General features: G+C 52.0%; 4 protein-coding genes across 4 annotated transcripts; 3 read left to right on the forward strand and 1 right to left on the reverse strand.

Annotated features, from left to right (window-relative positions):
• Positions 1–6,632: 6,632 nt before the first annotated feature.
• CTRU02_204973 (uncharacterized protein) lies at positions 6,633–7,178 on the forward strand (the record flags this gene model as incomplete). The annotated part of the gene is made up of 2 exons (XM_036724438.1): positions 6,633–6,946; positions 7,010–7,178. The coding sequence occupies 2 exons, from the start codon at positions 6,633–6,635 to the stop codon at positions 7,176–7,178; spliced, it is 483 nt and encodes a 160-aa protein (XP_036584065.1).
• Positions 7,179–9,688: 2,510 nt separating this feature from the next.
• On the forward strand, positions 9,689–10,197 carry CTRU02_204974 (l-psp endoribonuclease family; the record flags this gene model as incomplete). Its single annotated transcript, XM_036724437.1, has 2 exons — positions 9,689–9,800; positions 9,875–10,197. The coding sequence occupies 2 exons, from the start codon at positions 9,689–9,691 to the stop codon at positions 10,195–10,197; spliced, it is 435 nt and encodes a 144-aa protein (XP_036584064.1).
• A 299-nt stretch (positions 10,198–10,496) lies between these two features.
• Positions 10,497–10,940, reverse strand: CTRU02_204975 (uncharacterized protein; the record flags this gene model as incomplete). Its single annotated transcript, XM_036724436.1, has 1 exon — positions 10,497–10,940. One exon carries the CDS (start codon positions 10,938–10,940, stop codon positions 10,497–10,499), a length of 444 nt encoding a protein of 147 aa, XP_036584063.1.
• Positions 10,941–13,570: 2,630 nt separating this feature from the next.
• Positions 13,571–16,091, forward strand: CTRU02_204976 (C6 transcription factor; the record flags this gene model as incomplete). Its single annotated transcript, XM_036724435.2, has 6 exons — positions 13,571–13,663; positions 13,770–14,172; positions 14,227–14,639; positions 14,697–14,906; positions 14,974–15,134; positions 15,191–16,091. The coding sequence occupies 6 exons, from the start codon at positions 13,571–13,573 to the stop codon at positions 16,089–16,091; spliced, it is 2,181 nt and encodes a 726-aa protein (XP_036584062.2).
• Between the last annotated feature and the right edge of the window lie 453 nt (positions 16,092–16,544).

Below are 16,544 nucleotides of genomic sequence, written 5' to 3' on the forward strand. Positions count from 1 at the left end.
CATCAAGGAAGGAAAAAAAAAAAAACGGATGCTTTTCCGTGTTTTGTTGCAAAAAAGTCAAGTGCTCAAGAACTCAAAGTATGGTTGGGAATGGAGCCAGCTCCGACGTTTGTGTGGGATGGGGACAAGGTTAAGGGTCAAATAACATGCCTGGTGGAGTGTCCGCTCGTCCAACTATTCGTTAGTGACCCGCCCCATCGCCAACACTGACGAGAGAGTTACCAGAGTCAGTCAATGATCAGTCAGACCGCCATGCCTGCTTGCCTGCCTGCCGCCTCGGGACGGACATACGTACTCGTAGTACATAGTAATGATGATGATCATGCCTACATGACATCTCCGATACATTTGGCCGCCCCCGGGCATTCCATCGCTGTCGGGGGGTAGCGGTAGCGGTAGCAGTTGGCCCATCTCTCTCTTCAATTATTTGACTTATTCTTCATTGATGATGATCTCCCTGTCACCGTCAATGCCGCCTGAAGCAGAAGGGGACGATCTTCTCAACAGGCATCGACTCGACGAACAAGAGCTCAGAGAATGGCGGGCCAGAGAAATGGTTTGTTTCTGGTGACACAATGAAGCAAATCTTATCTCAACCGAGTCGGCACCGCGACACCCTTGAGCCTAACCCCGAACTGCGAGACGGCAGTAGAGACCCGTTCTCCAACGCGGTAAAGAGGTCGCCTGTTTAGCAATGCATAGGAGCTGAAGCTGGTAGTGGTGGGTGGTTCCTAGTGAGGTCTTCTGGCGAATTGATTAACTTGACTCTGTCAGAGACATCTTTGGTTGGCTCCGCGCCCCAACAGATGTTGGTTACTTCATGATGTGGTGAAACAGCACCCGCGACAGGATGATAGTCATTTAGGACGCACGGTTAGCGGAATGATGAACGATAGTCGACTGCACGGTAAGGCGGGGGCCTGAAAACGACGAGCAGGGACATGGGGATGGCGGCAGAAGGGGCTGAAGTGACTCGTGACTGGATGGAGCGTGTAGGGAAACGGCCTGTCACGGTCTTGAGAAAGCGGAAGTGAGGGAACACAACGGAGGTCTGAAAGTAGAGACAGTCAGGTTTGAGTCGTCGATCCGATGACATCACTCGGCCGGTCTCAGGGGCTCCGGGGTACCTTGCCCGAACTCCCCCCTCGGTGTGTCAAGTTTCCATTAGTGGAAAAAGAGAGTTTGCAGTTGGAGGCAAGATCCGACGTTTGTGGCGCTGGGGTCACTTAGGGGAGGCGCAAGCAGGCCATGCTGGACCACGTCCCTTCTCTCAGCCGCAGCCGCAGGGATCCGTAGACTGAAAAACCAAAGGTAAACGTAGTGACCAACTTTAAGAGTCGGATTAATGCAGCGCTGCACTGGTTTGAGTGGAAGCCTGGGCCAAAATGTACGGGAGGTTACGAGTAGTTGATTCTTGACTTGGGCAGGTTTCCATCTAGAGATGAAGTCTGAGGGAAAACCGGGGTTGGCATGAGGGGACTGCTACGCCTGTACTCCGTAGGCAGCAAGGGATTGGGCAGTCAAGATCGCGGTCACTCTGTTTCGGGAGACCCTGCATCGGAGACACAGTGTTATGCTTCTTTTCCTCTTTCGACTGTTGCTTTTCTCCGTCGCAGCAGCACCATGTATCCTTAACCGCTCATTAGCATAACAGGCAGAAATGGGAAGGGAAAGCAGGCAACTGGCTGCTTGCATTCGGTGTCGGCGCTCGGTGATGTATCCGGAAGGACTTTTCGAACTTTGCATGTCCTTGTCCCGTTCTCCATTTTCGTCCCAGTCGGACCCGTGGTGCTGGCCAAGCTAATGTAGTGTGCACGACGGGTACTTGTACAAGGCGGCGTTGTACATGACTTGGACCGGGCGGTTGTTCTAATGTAGGAACGGGGCCGAGAGGGTCCTGAGTGGGAGTGGGCAGTCAAGTGACGGCTGCTAGTTTCTTTGGGGGCCTCCCGCTACCTTCAAGCTCCTGCAGTGGAGCATGATCCTGTCATATTTACAGACGGCGGTATCCCGAGATGTTACAGAAAAGGATCGTGGCGGCTGCTGATATTACTACTGCTGCTGCGTCTCGGGAAGCGATTGTGGCTGCCCAACGGCGGCGCCCCTCCACGCTCCCACCTATGCTTTCTGAACTGCTGCTGTCAGTCTCTGCAAAGAATGTCGGCCGGATGATGTCGACGGAGAATGGCGACGAAGAGAGCAATCATCTCATGATCACGATATGATGCTGGTAGTGTGAAACCTGTCATATGCTACGGAGTCATCAACGTGTCCATTACACGAAAAGTCGAAGAAACGGTTGGACGGGACGGTTGATCGATCATGAAAGGAGCACAAAGGCCCCCCACCCATAACCTTGTGCTCCACGCGCCGATACAAAAAAGCGTGAGGTTGCCTGCACCCACAGTGGTTTTTGGGCGAAACAAAAAGTGACTGGGCTCCGGAAATGAGGGGCGGTGGTTCAAGATGGAAGGCAAGATGGGAATCGGACTCCGCTCGAGACTGGGCATAATATCACGATGACCCTTTGCCCTCGCTCGTTCTTGTTCAACGTGGTAGGGTCGGTCAGAAACATGAGGGGAGGGGACTGAGAGACTAAGAGGGGCGTCAAGGCCGCCAAACCGGCTGGTGTCTGCCGGGAGTGGGCAGCGGAGAGGTCGCGCGCCAGTCAGAAGTCAGGCGGCAGACTTGGCGGCAGAAGGACGACTCCTCTTAGCTCCCGAGTTCACCTCAAGTTTCCCAAGTTCCCGCTTGTTTTGTCACGGCGGGTGGAGATCGGGGGATCCTAGTCTTGACCATGTAAGGTATGGCGTCACAGGCGCTGATCAGCTAATTTTCTCGTAGACAGGGTGGTCTGTAGGGTTGGTGTTGCAGCTCCTGGTGCTATGTACTAGCGTGTATCTGTGAAGCTGCGGCAAGGTACAACCTGCAGCTTTGATGATTGGGTGACCGTGTCGTGTGGTACGGTGCGGTTGCGCGAAGTGTAGATTCAGGGGTTCCCTTGAGAAAGGAGGGGAAGTTCCGCTATCCTGTACACGTGGAGTGGAGGTGAGCCTGAGTGGTGAGGTCAGCACAAACATTGCTTTTGTCCCGCCATGGGCTTTCCTTTTGCCATCATGGCAGAGGTCATTTCATGCGTGATGCGGTTTGGAGGGGCAAGGCAGGAGCAAGAGGATCGCCAACCGTCGTAAAGCGCCAAAAAGGGACGATCGAGATGGTGGATTGATGAGAATCAAGATTGGCAGAAGGGTATGAATAGAAAATCGGTGGTCGAAGAAAATTGTAGAAGCAAAAGAAAGAGAGAAAAAAAAGATAGTGTGCCAAATGGAGCCTTGTCGGGAAAACTCCGAGTCACCTACCTTAGTGTTAGTTTCCCACCCTACTAGTATAGGCATAAGAATTCGCAAGTGGTATAGGTATCGTGAGTTTTCTTGAGTTGAACAAGGGGGCGGAGGAGGAGAGGGAAGAGGGGAGCAAGAACGTCAACACTAGGAAGGGAAATTGAGAGAGTCAGAACGGCCGACTAAGGAAGTAAAAAAAAAAAAAAAAGAAAAAAAAGAAAGGATACGTACTACATTCTCTACACTGTAGTATACACACAGTTCAGCGTCGCTTTCTGTGGGGAAAAGAAAAAGAGTGACATGTGGGCAGAATTGTGCAGGTCAATGCCTAAGGCGCATGTGCCAAATTAGGCCCAAGAGTCCGAATTAAAGGATCCGCTAAATGAGTACGTACCTCTACGTAGTGCCCGCCACTAATGCTCCTTCCTGCCTCGTCAAGGCATCGGCGCCCTGTCAGCGTCACCGGGGAGGAAAGGTGTAATTCAGGTTCTATCTGTCTTGGGGAAGGAAAGCGCTAGTTCCCTGTGTTATTCCTATCGGGGCCTTCCTTGTTTTCTCACATCATCTCCTTCCCTTCTGCCAACTTCGGAAGTTGCTCTATTTTAACCTGGCACTTGTCATTTTTAGCAAGGTTGACTGGAGAGACTCGGGACCAATTAGCGAGGGGGACCGGGCTGTTACCTGTGAGTTGCACGGGTTGTAGGCAGAAATCACTGTACCGGTACAATATGCCTCTCCTTTGGGGGATGCTATGCACAATTTTACTTACTCACTGTGGCAAGTGCTTTTTCCTTCCCTCTATACCCCATACGTACAGGTACAGGCACAGCAACGCTGTAGACAAGTGCTACTGCCTGCACAGATGGGTAGGCATATCCGTAGGCACTGACTTGGGATTTGGTGTACGCTGGTTGGCATCCGTCCGTTTCAGGCGCAAACATCACAAACCCACCGTCGATGATTGATTTGTGCATGGTTTTGTATAGATTTACACAACGCAACGAGCCGAATCAAGGTCCTTACATCGCCAACTTCAATTCCAGCCGCAATCCAGCTGTGGTCTTGGGTGTGTTGCCGTGTCTCTCATACACATGGCAAGGGCATGGAATTGCCCTCTGTGCTGCCGCAAACAACACCAACAAGCTCCAGCAACACACCATCCTGACATTGTCAATTCTCAATTCGGACTTATCAACAACACAAGAACCGCCATCTTGCCTGCTTGCATAAGGCAAATCCTTCTTTCCGGGTTTCCAGCCACCTAACCTTGTCCCTTTCAAGACTTGACGATCCGCCGCCTGCATCCCAAAGGTCGTCCCAAGCTGCTGTCTCAACCATCCCTCTATCGTACCTCAGCTTTCAGCAATCGCCATCCGTCATATCAAGTTCCTCTCTCAACCCAAAGCAAGAATCCAGCACGTGTTGGGGCCTTTGATGACCGTTCGTACCGTACAAGACAAAGAATCCACTTCCAGTTCGGCATCGCCAACCTTTTCTCCCTCCTTCTATCCTCATCAGGATACCCTACAACGCCCAGCCTTGGGGGATCTCTGTCTTCGGGTTAACACCATCCCTCCTGACTCCTCTGCCTCTAGCGCTCGAGTCGCCTCATCACGACTAGTGATCCATCCGCTACTTCGCCCAGCACCGCTTTGAAGCGCACCGACCAACCAGCGCTCTAAACAATCTCTACCAAATACGCAATTTACCCTGGGAAACTGCCCGAGAAAAGAAGCAGAGTTGCACAGCCAAAACGGCCAACGACACAGGTATCGCGGCAAAACGGTTGCGATAACATCATTCTTCTCCACACCGCTTGAGTGAGAGAGTCTGACCGGCCAGTTACCAACCCGTTACGGATTCCCTGCGCTGTCCATGTCCACTCGAACCTCCCTGTCGCGCCCATCATCACACTCCACCACCCTGAACCCGAGCACACACTCAAGGCCCCCAAGCCCTCGACACCCTTGAGGATCACCCCCGTCTTACCATACCGCCCGTCTTCCAACAGTGGACGAGGGCAACCAAATTCGATCGACACCAAATAGGTCCAACAGCAGCCATCTCAGACGTCGCCCCAGCCATTGCGTCTGTCCCGAGTACCGCAGATCGCGACGACCCGGCCGACTGTAAACGTCAACGTCGAACCAAACCCACCCAGCCAAGCCAGCCATCTTTGACCATTTCCCCTCCCGCTCTCCCATTCGCCATCCACAAATCCCAATCCCAATTCTTTCTGTTGTACTTCGGCCTTGGCTCCAACTTTCTCTGCCTAGGAACTCACTCTTTTGCTAGTACTGTACACTACTTACTGTACGTACGCTACTTTGCACCTCTATACACACGAGACCGTCGACGCAACCGCCTCGGTCTCTCGGTCGCAATCCCGTATTACTCCCACGGCAATTCCCACTCGCATCACCTATTCACTGGGGCTCTCTTCTCTTTTCTCTCGCTCCTCAAATTCCGATAGACCTTCAGACCACCCCCACCCATCAAGGGCCAGCATTTGCCAGTAAAAAAGGTACTTTACAAGCAACCGGAAAGTAGCAATCGGCGCGAGGCGAACACCTCCACGCTTCCTAGGGACCCAGGGCTCCAGCACGAGAAAGGCAAGGGGGAAGAGGGACAAGAAAAAAAAAAATCAAAGCGATTCCTTGACGACTCTGCCCAACCCAAAAACCCACCCACACCCACGAGACCTCCCCCCCATTCATACCCTTCTGCGGCCCACCGCGCGTTTTTTTTTCCTGCTTCCCGTCTTCTCGGGCTGTTTCTTTTCATCTCCTCTTCTTCCCTCTCCCGTCCTCCGGCTCCTGTTCCTGTCTGAGAGACCGGTAGGACCCTACTTGCTTCCGGAATACAACCGCCAATACCCCTACATTCCATAATACTTTACGCCCCATATACACCACCACCACCACCATCACTGTTACCACCACCTGACTCTTTCTCCCGCCATCCTCGACTGCTCCCCTCCGCCACTCTTCTTACGCTCCACGGGCCCTGACCCTGTTTGCATGGTGGCAAGACCCCGTTTCCCAACTCGGATCTGGTGACGGAGTACCATTCAATTCAACCACATTTGCCTTTTGAGCCGCCCTTTCGCACTCTTGCAGCCTGTTTTCCTGTAGCACATCTTGGCACAGAACAGACTTGTCGCCCACCAAATACCTATCATACCAACCTCTATCTACACCGATATTCGACAAAAGAATCAAATAGTAAAACACATTTCAACTGCCTCCTGCGACGACGACGACAATATCAACAACGTCAGACAGCGGCAACATGGATAACGAACATCAAGCACAGCACAGCGAGGAATCGCATCTCCCTCCTCACATCGAGCGCTCCCAATCGAGTTCTTCGTCCTCATCAGTCGACCACGACCACGACGAGCCACAGATTCACCAGCCTACACCAATCCGTCCTCGCCTGCCTAGTCGAAAGAGCAGCGGACCGCTGGTCGTACCCAGAGACAGCTCCGCCGTTGGCCCTATTGATACTGAGTTTGGACCCGACGATGTTAGAGCGATGAGCCCGCGCAGGACGAGTGAGGATATTGAGGCACTTGGCAGAGAGGCGAGGGAAGAACTGAAGAGGTGAGGAACTGAACACTTACGCGAATTTTGTGGACCTGTGTTCGCTAACAGACGCTGCTTTAGACACGCAAAGGCTCTGCAAGAGTCCCTCCTTACGATCTTCAACCGCATCGAGGCGGTTCGTGAGGAACACGACAAGCTTGACAGCAACAACAAGTTCCTCCAAAAATACATTGGTGATCTAATGACGACAAGCAAAATCACCGCACCGCCAAGCAAGGGCAAGAAGTAAACGCACACCCAGCCCTTATGGTTTGGCGAACGAGAAGGATATATCCAGCTTAGGCTGGTCCGCGTGAATCATCCGTTTCGGACGGATTGGGGCGCGCGCGACGTGCAAGGACATGACCATTAAATTCTGGTCACCATCGGCCTGGCCAACCGACGTCACGGCACTTTGGCTATCCAAAGGGAAAACACCACAACCCGAAGACTGTTCTCGGGGCATTCTCTACATACAGCATAATCGGACACCGCTCTCAGGATTCGAGGGCATGATACCCCTTGTGGCCGAGTTGGCCTACAGCGTTATAGTCATTTCGTTTACGGCTCCCGGCACGGATACGGTATTGGAGTGGAAAACAAAAAACTTGCATCGGTTCGCGACTTGTACACTAACGATTATCATCATCATCATCGGGGGTTTTCAACACCCACAAATGACACATTGGGCATCGGATAGCATCAGGCGTTTTAAGGTTTTGGTAAGAGGCCATTGGCCTTGGGGTTAAGTGTTGGCATTCTCGTGTATATACCTCATTGTAGGAGGGGAAGGCATCGACCTTCAATTCAACCATGATTCCTGGCAGACACCTTCAAACGGGGTGGTCGATGTGCAACCGCGGCAACAAGTTGGTGACTAGATTGAAGCCTGTTTCTAACGCTCATTCTCCTGCCATTAACCTACTCACTTGGGTTGTTAGCAAGCATAGCATTTCGACGTCGAAAAATCTCCAACGCCACCCGATGATCCACCGGTACGACTTATCCTCCCTGCAACGACGTCATTCGCCACCCAGGGCCGATTGCGCTGGGAATGGACACCAACCACCCGAAAGAATGAAGGTGGAATTTTGCACGAGGACACGAAATGTTGGATGGTCTCAGTCACATGGAGTAGGGAGTAAACGACGCTTGTTCGAATACCGAGTGTCACCCCTCCGATGCGATTTGTTCCAGAAGGTCTTGGAGCGGCGCCTTGAAATGGCGGACGACAACACAACAATGCGTACATGGACGATAGAGCAAGTCGGGGATGAAGATGGATGCGCGAACCAGCATGGAAATGTCACTACGACGGGATCTGCCAGACACATGCATGTCCACCCACAGGGAGAACTCGCCTTTGGACTCGAGAAGATGGAGTGTCGATTATCATTCGCTGGACTGAGAGAATCGGTGACGACATGCAGAGGATCAACTAGACTGAAGCGGTGATCGGGACTCGGATGCGGGAGGGAAATGTCGGGGATTGGTCGGTCGGTAGTGTTTGAACGGCCGCCGTGCAGCGACGTACCGCCCTGTGCCGAGGGACTACCCAGGATGACGGGCGCTGAGTGGCTGTGGGGATGAGCATGTCCTCGGCGGCGCTGTATCGCTTTTTGCTATCTTGGATACATTTGTGATCTTCCCACGGGGCATGTCGACCGGCGATCTCTAAACTGAGCCATCACAACGGGAGTTGCAGTTACCGATGCCGCGTCTTCGTCTCTGGTCCTTTGGTTTCTGGGTTCTGATGCGGTCCGCACTTAACCTCCCCCATCGACTTGACGCGTTTTCCCTCTTACTGTTCTTGTTGATGCATGGTGTCCTGCCCATTGAAATGAGTGGCTGATGAGTACCTCTCTTCACTACCTAGGCTAGGATGCCCGCGGCTTGCTCGGCAGTGATCATCAGGCGGCTGGCGTTATGCGGCGAGTGAGGACTTGCGATGCCTGTCTTGGATAACTGCTTTGGCTTACTTCCTCTCGGCTATGGGCATTCCGGATTTTGGTTCCGCCTTGGTGATGGGGAAGAACTTATTGAAGCGAACTGAACCCGAGAAAGTTCAACTGGTGGTAAAGGGGACTTCTCAGGCCGGTGTGTTAGCTCTTCGCATAGCGGCAACGTATTTCCTTTCAAGGGTTATGCATCTGCTTTGATGACTGGTTACTTGTCCGGAGCTAGGTCCGGTCCTCCATGAACTTGGACAAGTATGCTCACAACTTGTTATCCCCTTCATGAGCTATGACTCTTTGTCCCCTTGCAGATGAATGTTGTGTTTATTACATTCATCATTCTTATGTCTAGCCGTCTGGGATACAGTTAGAGCAAGCTTTTATACTTTTATTTCCGCATGAGTTGCCAAGAACATCCCAAGCTGCAGTCAATTCTATTACGCAATACATCCACACCAACATCCACTGCCTAGAGGTTTTAGAACTCAGCTACAGGACCATACAGTTCTAAAGAGCATACTTTACTTTCGTAAATCCGATTTCAAAGCCGCGTGCGCTTTCCACGGCTTCCTTTGTTTTCTCTAGCCCAGCTTTAAGACAATGATAACTAAGCAGCTCCGCACATTGAGGAACATAGATTCCGCGATGAATGACGTACATAGTTGGGACGATTTGAACGACCATTTGCGGCCACAGCTCCATGTATATATTAGTCACATTCTAATACCGGAATCTCGAACCTCATGAACGCATTCCGCATCCAACGTAAACCATTTCCTAAATCTAGTACCCGTCAGCAAATAAAATGTCTCACCTCCGCTACTACGCTTACGAAGGTGTCGGCCAGAGGAATTTGAAGAACTTTGGCTACAACCAAGCCGTTCGTGTGGGCGACAAGATTGAATGCGCCGGCCAAGGTGCGAATTCCCCTCTTTTTTTCGTTCTGGCTCGGACGTAAGTAACCGCGGATACTGACGTGGGGGGACACCAGGCGGATGGGACCCCAAGACTGGCGAGTTCTACAGGGAAATCAACGCGCAGATCGACAGGGCCTTTGAAAATGTCGAACTCAACCTCAAGGACGCCGGCGGCAAGGGCTGGGAGCAGGTTTACAGGGTCAATTCTTACCACGTGCCGATCAACGACGAGGCGTTGCAGGCCATGGTGAGGAATTTCAACAAGTGGATGCCCAACCACAAACCGATCTGGACGTGTGTCGGAGTGACGCGGCTCGGGGAGGACGACATGAGGGTTGAGATTGAGGTTGTCGCGCATGACCCAGAGGGAGCGGCCAAGGCGGCGGCGTCTTCATGAGCAGTGAATGCGCAATCTGGCGTCGAGAGAGGCTCTCTTTACTTTCACTCCCGAGTCATAGACAAAAGTTCGGCCGAAGTAGGGATAACGGAATTTAAAGTGGCATCAGACATCACTACTAAACTGGACAAAAGACATTGTGAGTTCTCCAATATGTTCTCATTATTGTATAGTCTTATCTACTAGACAAGATGTCAATTTCCAATATAACGCCATGTCGTACCAATTTCGCTCTTTCCAACGGCCCGAGAATCAGGTCAAGCCAATTGGGGTATAATCCGCAATCATCGCATGCAAATCTATGCCTTGCCGGCCTGGACGAGGAGGACCTCGTGCTGGCCCGGGTGGGTCTTCTCGACGTTGCTCTTGGCCATCTTCTTCATGAGAACGTTGGCGTCGATGTCGACCTGCTCGCGGAGGACGAGGCCGGTGGCCTCCTCGACGACGCGCCAGTTGCCCTTGATGACGAGGGTGCCGACGGGGGGCTTGGCGTTGACGAGGGTGTCGACGCCGTCCTCGAGGTTGGTGATGCTCAGCTGGTAGGTGGTCTGGCCGATGGGCTTCTTGTCGGTGACGGAGTAGACGGCGGTCTGGCCGATGGCCTCGGAGCCGGACTCGAGCTTGTGGGAGATGAGGTCGGGGCAGAGGGTCTTGACCATGAGCTCGTGGTTGTGGATGGTGGCGAGGACGCGGGCCTTGTCAACGCCGGCAGGGACGGGGGTAGAGACGACGGTGGTGGTCATTTTGGGTGGTTGTGTGTAAAGAGATGGGGAGTGTTGTTGAAGGTTTTTGTCTGTGTGAAGCTGTTGAGAGTGAGGATGGAGAGATATGCACTATGAGCAAAGACCAACCGCGAGGTTCTTATAGATGTCCCTCCGAGTCCGCTCAGGCTCCTATATCCCCGTGTAAATCAGGGACGTCTTGGAAGTTTGATACCCCCTTCTCCCATTACAACTCTGGAGGATTGCTTCGCCACGGCAACCCCCCCAAGAGAGACATACTAACTGTTGCGCCGCTGACGGTCGAAGAGTTGAGAGTCCGCGGATGGCAGTGGGGGGGCGAGTTGCAGGAGACGCAGGTAGGGAGGCTAAAGTGGCACCGGACCGGCCGTGCCCCGGCCGTGCTCCCGCCGAGCCGGACGTTGGGGCATGGAGCTAAGAGACGTGAGGCTTCACGCTAGCGGGCTCCTCTTGTGGGTTGGGAGCCCACGGTGGGAGCCGAGGACGGGCATCCGTGGAGAAGTCCGCTGGTGAGAATGGGAGATGCTGCATGCCGGCGAAGGATTTTTTCGGGGGAAATTTCCACGAAACTGGGTGTATTGGCGGGTCAAACAAGCCAAAAAAGACTCTTGCCAGGACATATTATTGTGCCAAAGATTCGAAACAAATCAAAGGAGTGAATCCTCTTCAAAAACCATGTTCCCTCTGTCTCTGATCAATCTGTTTCAACCCAAACACATGGTTCCAATCTACTCGGTCCTATGCATGTCAAAGCCGCCGTCGGCGGACCGAGACTGCGGGATTGGGCCAACCATGTGCCGTCCCGACCAAAATAATGTTCGTCCGAGGATACATGAACGCAGCGGGCTACGGCACTCTTACGCGTGTTCTTGGTCCGCCGTCTTTACATAGATCAAAAGTAGCCACGCGACATGGGCCCTTTGGTAGTCCCCGAGGGGGGGGTCTTGGCCACCTGCAGGAGCTTTGAGTTGTCTGTGGCTCTTTGAACCCCTAATTTCATCTCAATTGCCATTGGGCATCGGCTAGGTGCGGTAGGTAGTAGTAGCGTAGATCTTGACTGCTTGATCTAGATTCCCTACCTACCTAGGTACACTTGGGTTCAGATCTTTTGTTCTTTACTATGAACATGGTAGTAGCTCAGGAAAAGGCCACTTGGTCTGGGTTGGTGCTTATCATACGTTGTTTACTTTTGCAGAGAACAATGTGTAGTTTGCGAATTGATCACAATTTTGTTAAATCCCAAGGCTGCTGCCTTTCATCACAGAAGCCGGCAGACAAGAACAGGTCCAATCAGCGCAAGACGGATTTGAAGCTCTCAGACACAAGTCTGGGTACCTGCATAGGGCCAGACGGGCCTTGGGCAACAATGGCTTGTGCCGGAGCTGTTTTTGGGGGTATTGTCGGTGCGCTTGCTTTTCCTGCGCTAGACAAGAAGGCCCGCTGTCTGTCCGTGTCTTTCGGTGCATGGCGTCGCAGTTGGGGGCGCCTCATGGGGTTTTTGGTCGTGGTGATGGGACGTCAATCTCGGGGCTTCGCTGTTGGGGTAACCGCGTGCTAAGAGTCGCGTTGGAGTGAAGATGGGATTCAAGTCAGGGACTCAGACGTGGGGAGATGAATGATGGTCAAGATATTGGGTAGTGGGTGGAATTCAGCTCGGCTAAGACCACCAAGGCTAGTCTCTCCTCCACTATAAAACCAGATGGCACTGTCAAGGTTTCACTTTGAAGGGATGTAGAGAAAAGAGAAAGGCCGTCTTGGAAGGGTTGGGCTCATCCAGGCATGCGAATGCTATTTTCTCTTCAACACGAAAAGCCAATGAATTTGCGACGCGGCGATGTAGTGTCCATGAACCGTCTCGGCCTTGATCCGCACAGATGTCTATCTTGATGCTCAGTTTCTATTTTGGACTCACTTGTGCAGTGCCAAGGCCGGACTCAGTTCAAGTCCGGGAGTACCTACGAGCAGATACTGTTATATTCTGTTGTTGCCTAGCAGTCAAGGTAGAGGGATTTAATAAGTAGTCTGGCCAGTTCTCTCACTTGGAAGAATACCTCAGGTCTAATCAAGTCTTTCACTTTGACCAATCGTTGTGATCACCCGTTGTCAAGGTTGCTGAAACAGGTAAATAACAGACAGCATCCAACTTTGACCAAACTCAAGCATAAATTGACGTAACAATCTATAATTCTTCAACTTCCCACAACATGCCTAGATTTGATTCCTTCTAACAATATTCGATCAATCATTCTTAGTGTCTTCCTTATTTGGCTTCTCGCAGACCAGTTTCTTATTCCCTGAAGGTTAGCGTAACTTGTAAGCCAATAGGCAGCGTGAACCAATGACGCAGAGGGCAAGCGGCGGAATATGAATTCCTCCCCCCCGCTTCTTCTTAAACTTCGCCCAACTCCATGTGATTGGCCCCACACGTGCTTCTCATTCTACAGCTGCCATACGACGATACAGCAGCACACCGTCCGGAGGCTCTGGCTGCCGTGCTACAACTCCGGCTTTTTGAAATTCAGGAATCTGTTTTCCGCTCCGTGCTCCAGTTCGGCACCTTCAATCGGCCGTGTAATTAGACCCTTGCCCACAGTCAAGGACCGATCCGGCCCATTCTGTAAATCTTGGCCGCCATGCCCCAGCCTTCCACGGAGCGGGCTGCAAGCCAACCGAAGCGCAGATACACTTCAAAGGCCTGCGAGGAGTGCAGACGCCGAAGGGCCAAGGTGGGTGGATTCTTATTCCGGGTGTTCCGTTTTTGACGATCTTAGCCTAATTTTTACCCTCTCCTGGACGTTTGAGCACCTGTTGACATCATAACTCCCTTTACAGTGCGATGGGCAACGCCCAGTGTGTTCTCGGTGTTCAGAGCGCTCCATCAACTGTTTGTACAGGAGTGAAGAGGATGGGCGCAAACCGGCTTCAAAATCTTATGTACAACTCCTGAGGAACAGAATCGACTTGCTAGAAGCCGTGCTGCAGGCTCATTCTATCGACATTGAAGCATCTGTTACCAAGCTCACCGCAGGTGGTAGTGCACCGCCGTTGAATCCTGTCGCGAGTTCTTCGGCAGCAGGGAATGAGTCAGCATTTGCTGGCTTGAGCCCAACGGCATTTGATGATCTTTGTGCGACTTTTGAGGGAGCCTTGTCGTTAGACGAGTCTGTCAACTATGACCAAGATGGAGAGATGCGTTACTTCGGCCCATCCAGTGGCCGCTTGGAGTTCCAGCAAGGTGAGGGAATTCCTTGGATCTCTATAGGTTGACTTTGTCGCTAACCCTTTCAAGAAAGTACACCAGAGGCCGACGACCAAGGCAGCAGCCCGGCGACTACTAAGTCTGTCGAATACAATCGCTACATCCTTCCAATAGAGAGTGAAGTTTACCCGGAAGACTTGCAAAATGAGTTGGTCGACTTGTTCTTTGAGTATCAGAGCCCGTGGTGTCAAGTGGTCGATGAAAGGTTGTTCCGCGAAAGCATGAAGACCCAAGGGCGATATTACAGCCCTTTACTACTCAATTGCATCCTTGCTTTAGGATCTCGGTATTCGGATAGGATTGATGTGCGGTCCGTGCCGGGAGACCAAAATACGGCCGGGAAACCGTTTTTGCAGAAAGCAGAAGTGCTTCTGCACTACGACATGAAGCGGCCGACATTAACTACGATCCAATCAATGTCAATCTTGGTCGGAGTTCATGTTGTGAGTAACACCAGCCATTGAAATTGGCCTTTAAGAGAGAATACTAAGAATGAAAAGGCCTACGGCTGCGATGCTGCTGGGTGGCTTCACCAAGGCATGGCCAATCGGTTAGCTCTTGATATGGGACTCAACCTGGATGCGGCATCTCTAGCCGGCTCAAACCTCATGCCCATTGAAGAGATTGAGTTACGGAGGCAGATTTACTGGGCCTTGTACTGCGACGATAAGCTCGCTGCCATCTACACCGGCCGTGTTTGTAATTTTTTGGTAAGCGCTGGCCTCTGCAGCACAAGAAATTGGTGACAACGGGTAGCCATGACTGACAAGGTTTTAGGACGTTCAAGGCGCCGTCAACCTCCCGTCGATAATACCGCCGGAACAAGTGACAGACGGGAAACGCGATGCACAAGATATTGCACAGTGCAATAAGAAGATTCTAGTTCACCGAGCGCTCATCAAGCTCTGCCAGATATTGGAGAATATCCTACTCGCGCTGTACGGAGCACTCCATATCCATACTATTGAAAGTCCTTGCTAATGAGTCTCTTTAGATATGCCCCAAAGCCCCTGTACAAAGGACCGCAGAGGATATCTTTTCTCCAATCGTGCACATTAGAGCTCAAGACGTGGTTCTATGAGCTTCCCGCCGAGCTTCGCATCGACCGCCCCAATAACAGCCCGCAGGTGTATACTCTCAACATGGTATACCACACGTGCTGCATCCTCCTCTTCAAACCCTTCCTTCTCCGTCCGAAACAGGCAACCGTTACTCCCAAGACGGACGCTATCAAACGCGCCGAGGTTCTCTGCGTCGAGTCAGCCAAGAGGATATGCCTGGCCTGCAAGAAATACCGACAGGTTTTTGGCGGCTTCCGCAAGAGCCCCATCTCAGCGACGCACTGCATCCTCACGGCGTCCCTGGTGCTGATCCAGTATGCAAACCCGGACCCGGACATGAGCAACAGCGGACGGCCGTGCTGCACGCCGTACATTGAGCTGTGCCTGGAAGTCCTCGGAGAGCTGTCCACGTCGTGGAACCCAGCGGGCAGAATGAGGGCCGACCTGATTAAGCTCCTGTACCAGAAATACCCCGAAAGGATCCCGCATTCTATGCTTCAGCAGTTCAACGCCGACAGGAACGACGTCGCTGCCGGCGGCGTGCTGAGGGAAACCCCGTCAGCAGCGCAGACGCACCCGATGCAGACGCACCCTACTCTGGAACAAAACCTGTGCCCGCTGATGAACATGCTCGACCCGGACTTTAGCTTGGATGGCATGAACCAAGAACCCCAGGCCAATCTGTTTGTCGACGCTTCTGATTCTGTTTACAACACGCAGTTCGCTCTGGCAGATTCAATCATGGACGTGGGCGACCTGAGCAGCCAGAACCTGATGGATGATGCGTTTTGGGCGGGGGTGAATTTCGACTTCAGTTATGAGGCGCAGACGTGAGATGTATTTGTAAGTATATTAGAGCGCTTTTTCTCTTTAGTTTAGATTACACAAAAGAGCATGTTGCAAATCAGCGGGGGGTTTGGCAGCGAATTATAGTCGGCTTATATTGATGCTTCCTCGTCAACTTGAGTTGGTCAACTAGACTATGATTATGATGTGATGAGTGATGATTTCATGTTGAATCTTAATATGCTGACAGTGACAACTTTGTGTTACCAACATTTTGAGTTTGTCAGAATGCAGGAAGTTTTATTATCAACTACTTGTTTATATGGAAACGTTGATGAACTAGTGGCCTGAGAGATTGGATTCGACTGCAGCACATCCTCATATCAGAAACCGAGACTAATCTTGGGTGAGACTGGGCCCAGCTATATGAATCGTCTCCTCAGCGGCAGTAACTTTTTGCATTGTTTTTGTGATAATCACGGCCGAAACCACAACGGCAGT

Source organism: Colletotrichum truncatum, assembly GCF_014235925.2.
Source record: "Colletotrichum truncatum strain CMES1059 chromosome Unknown Contig_0003, whole genome shotgun sequence".
In the NCBI taxonomy this organism is placed as follows: Eukaryota; Fungi; Ascomycota; class Sordariomycetes; order Glomerellales; family Glomerellaceae; genus Colletotrichum; species Colletotrichum truncatum.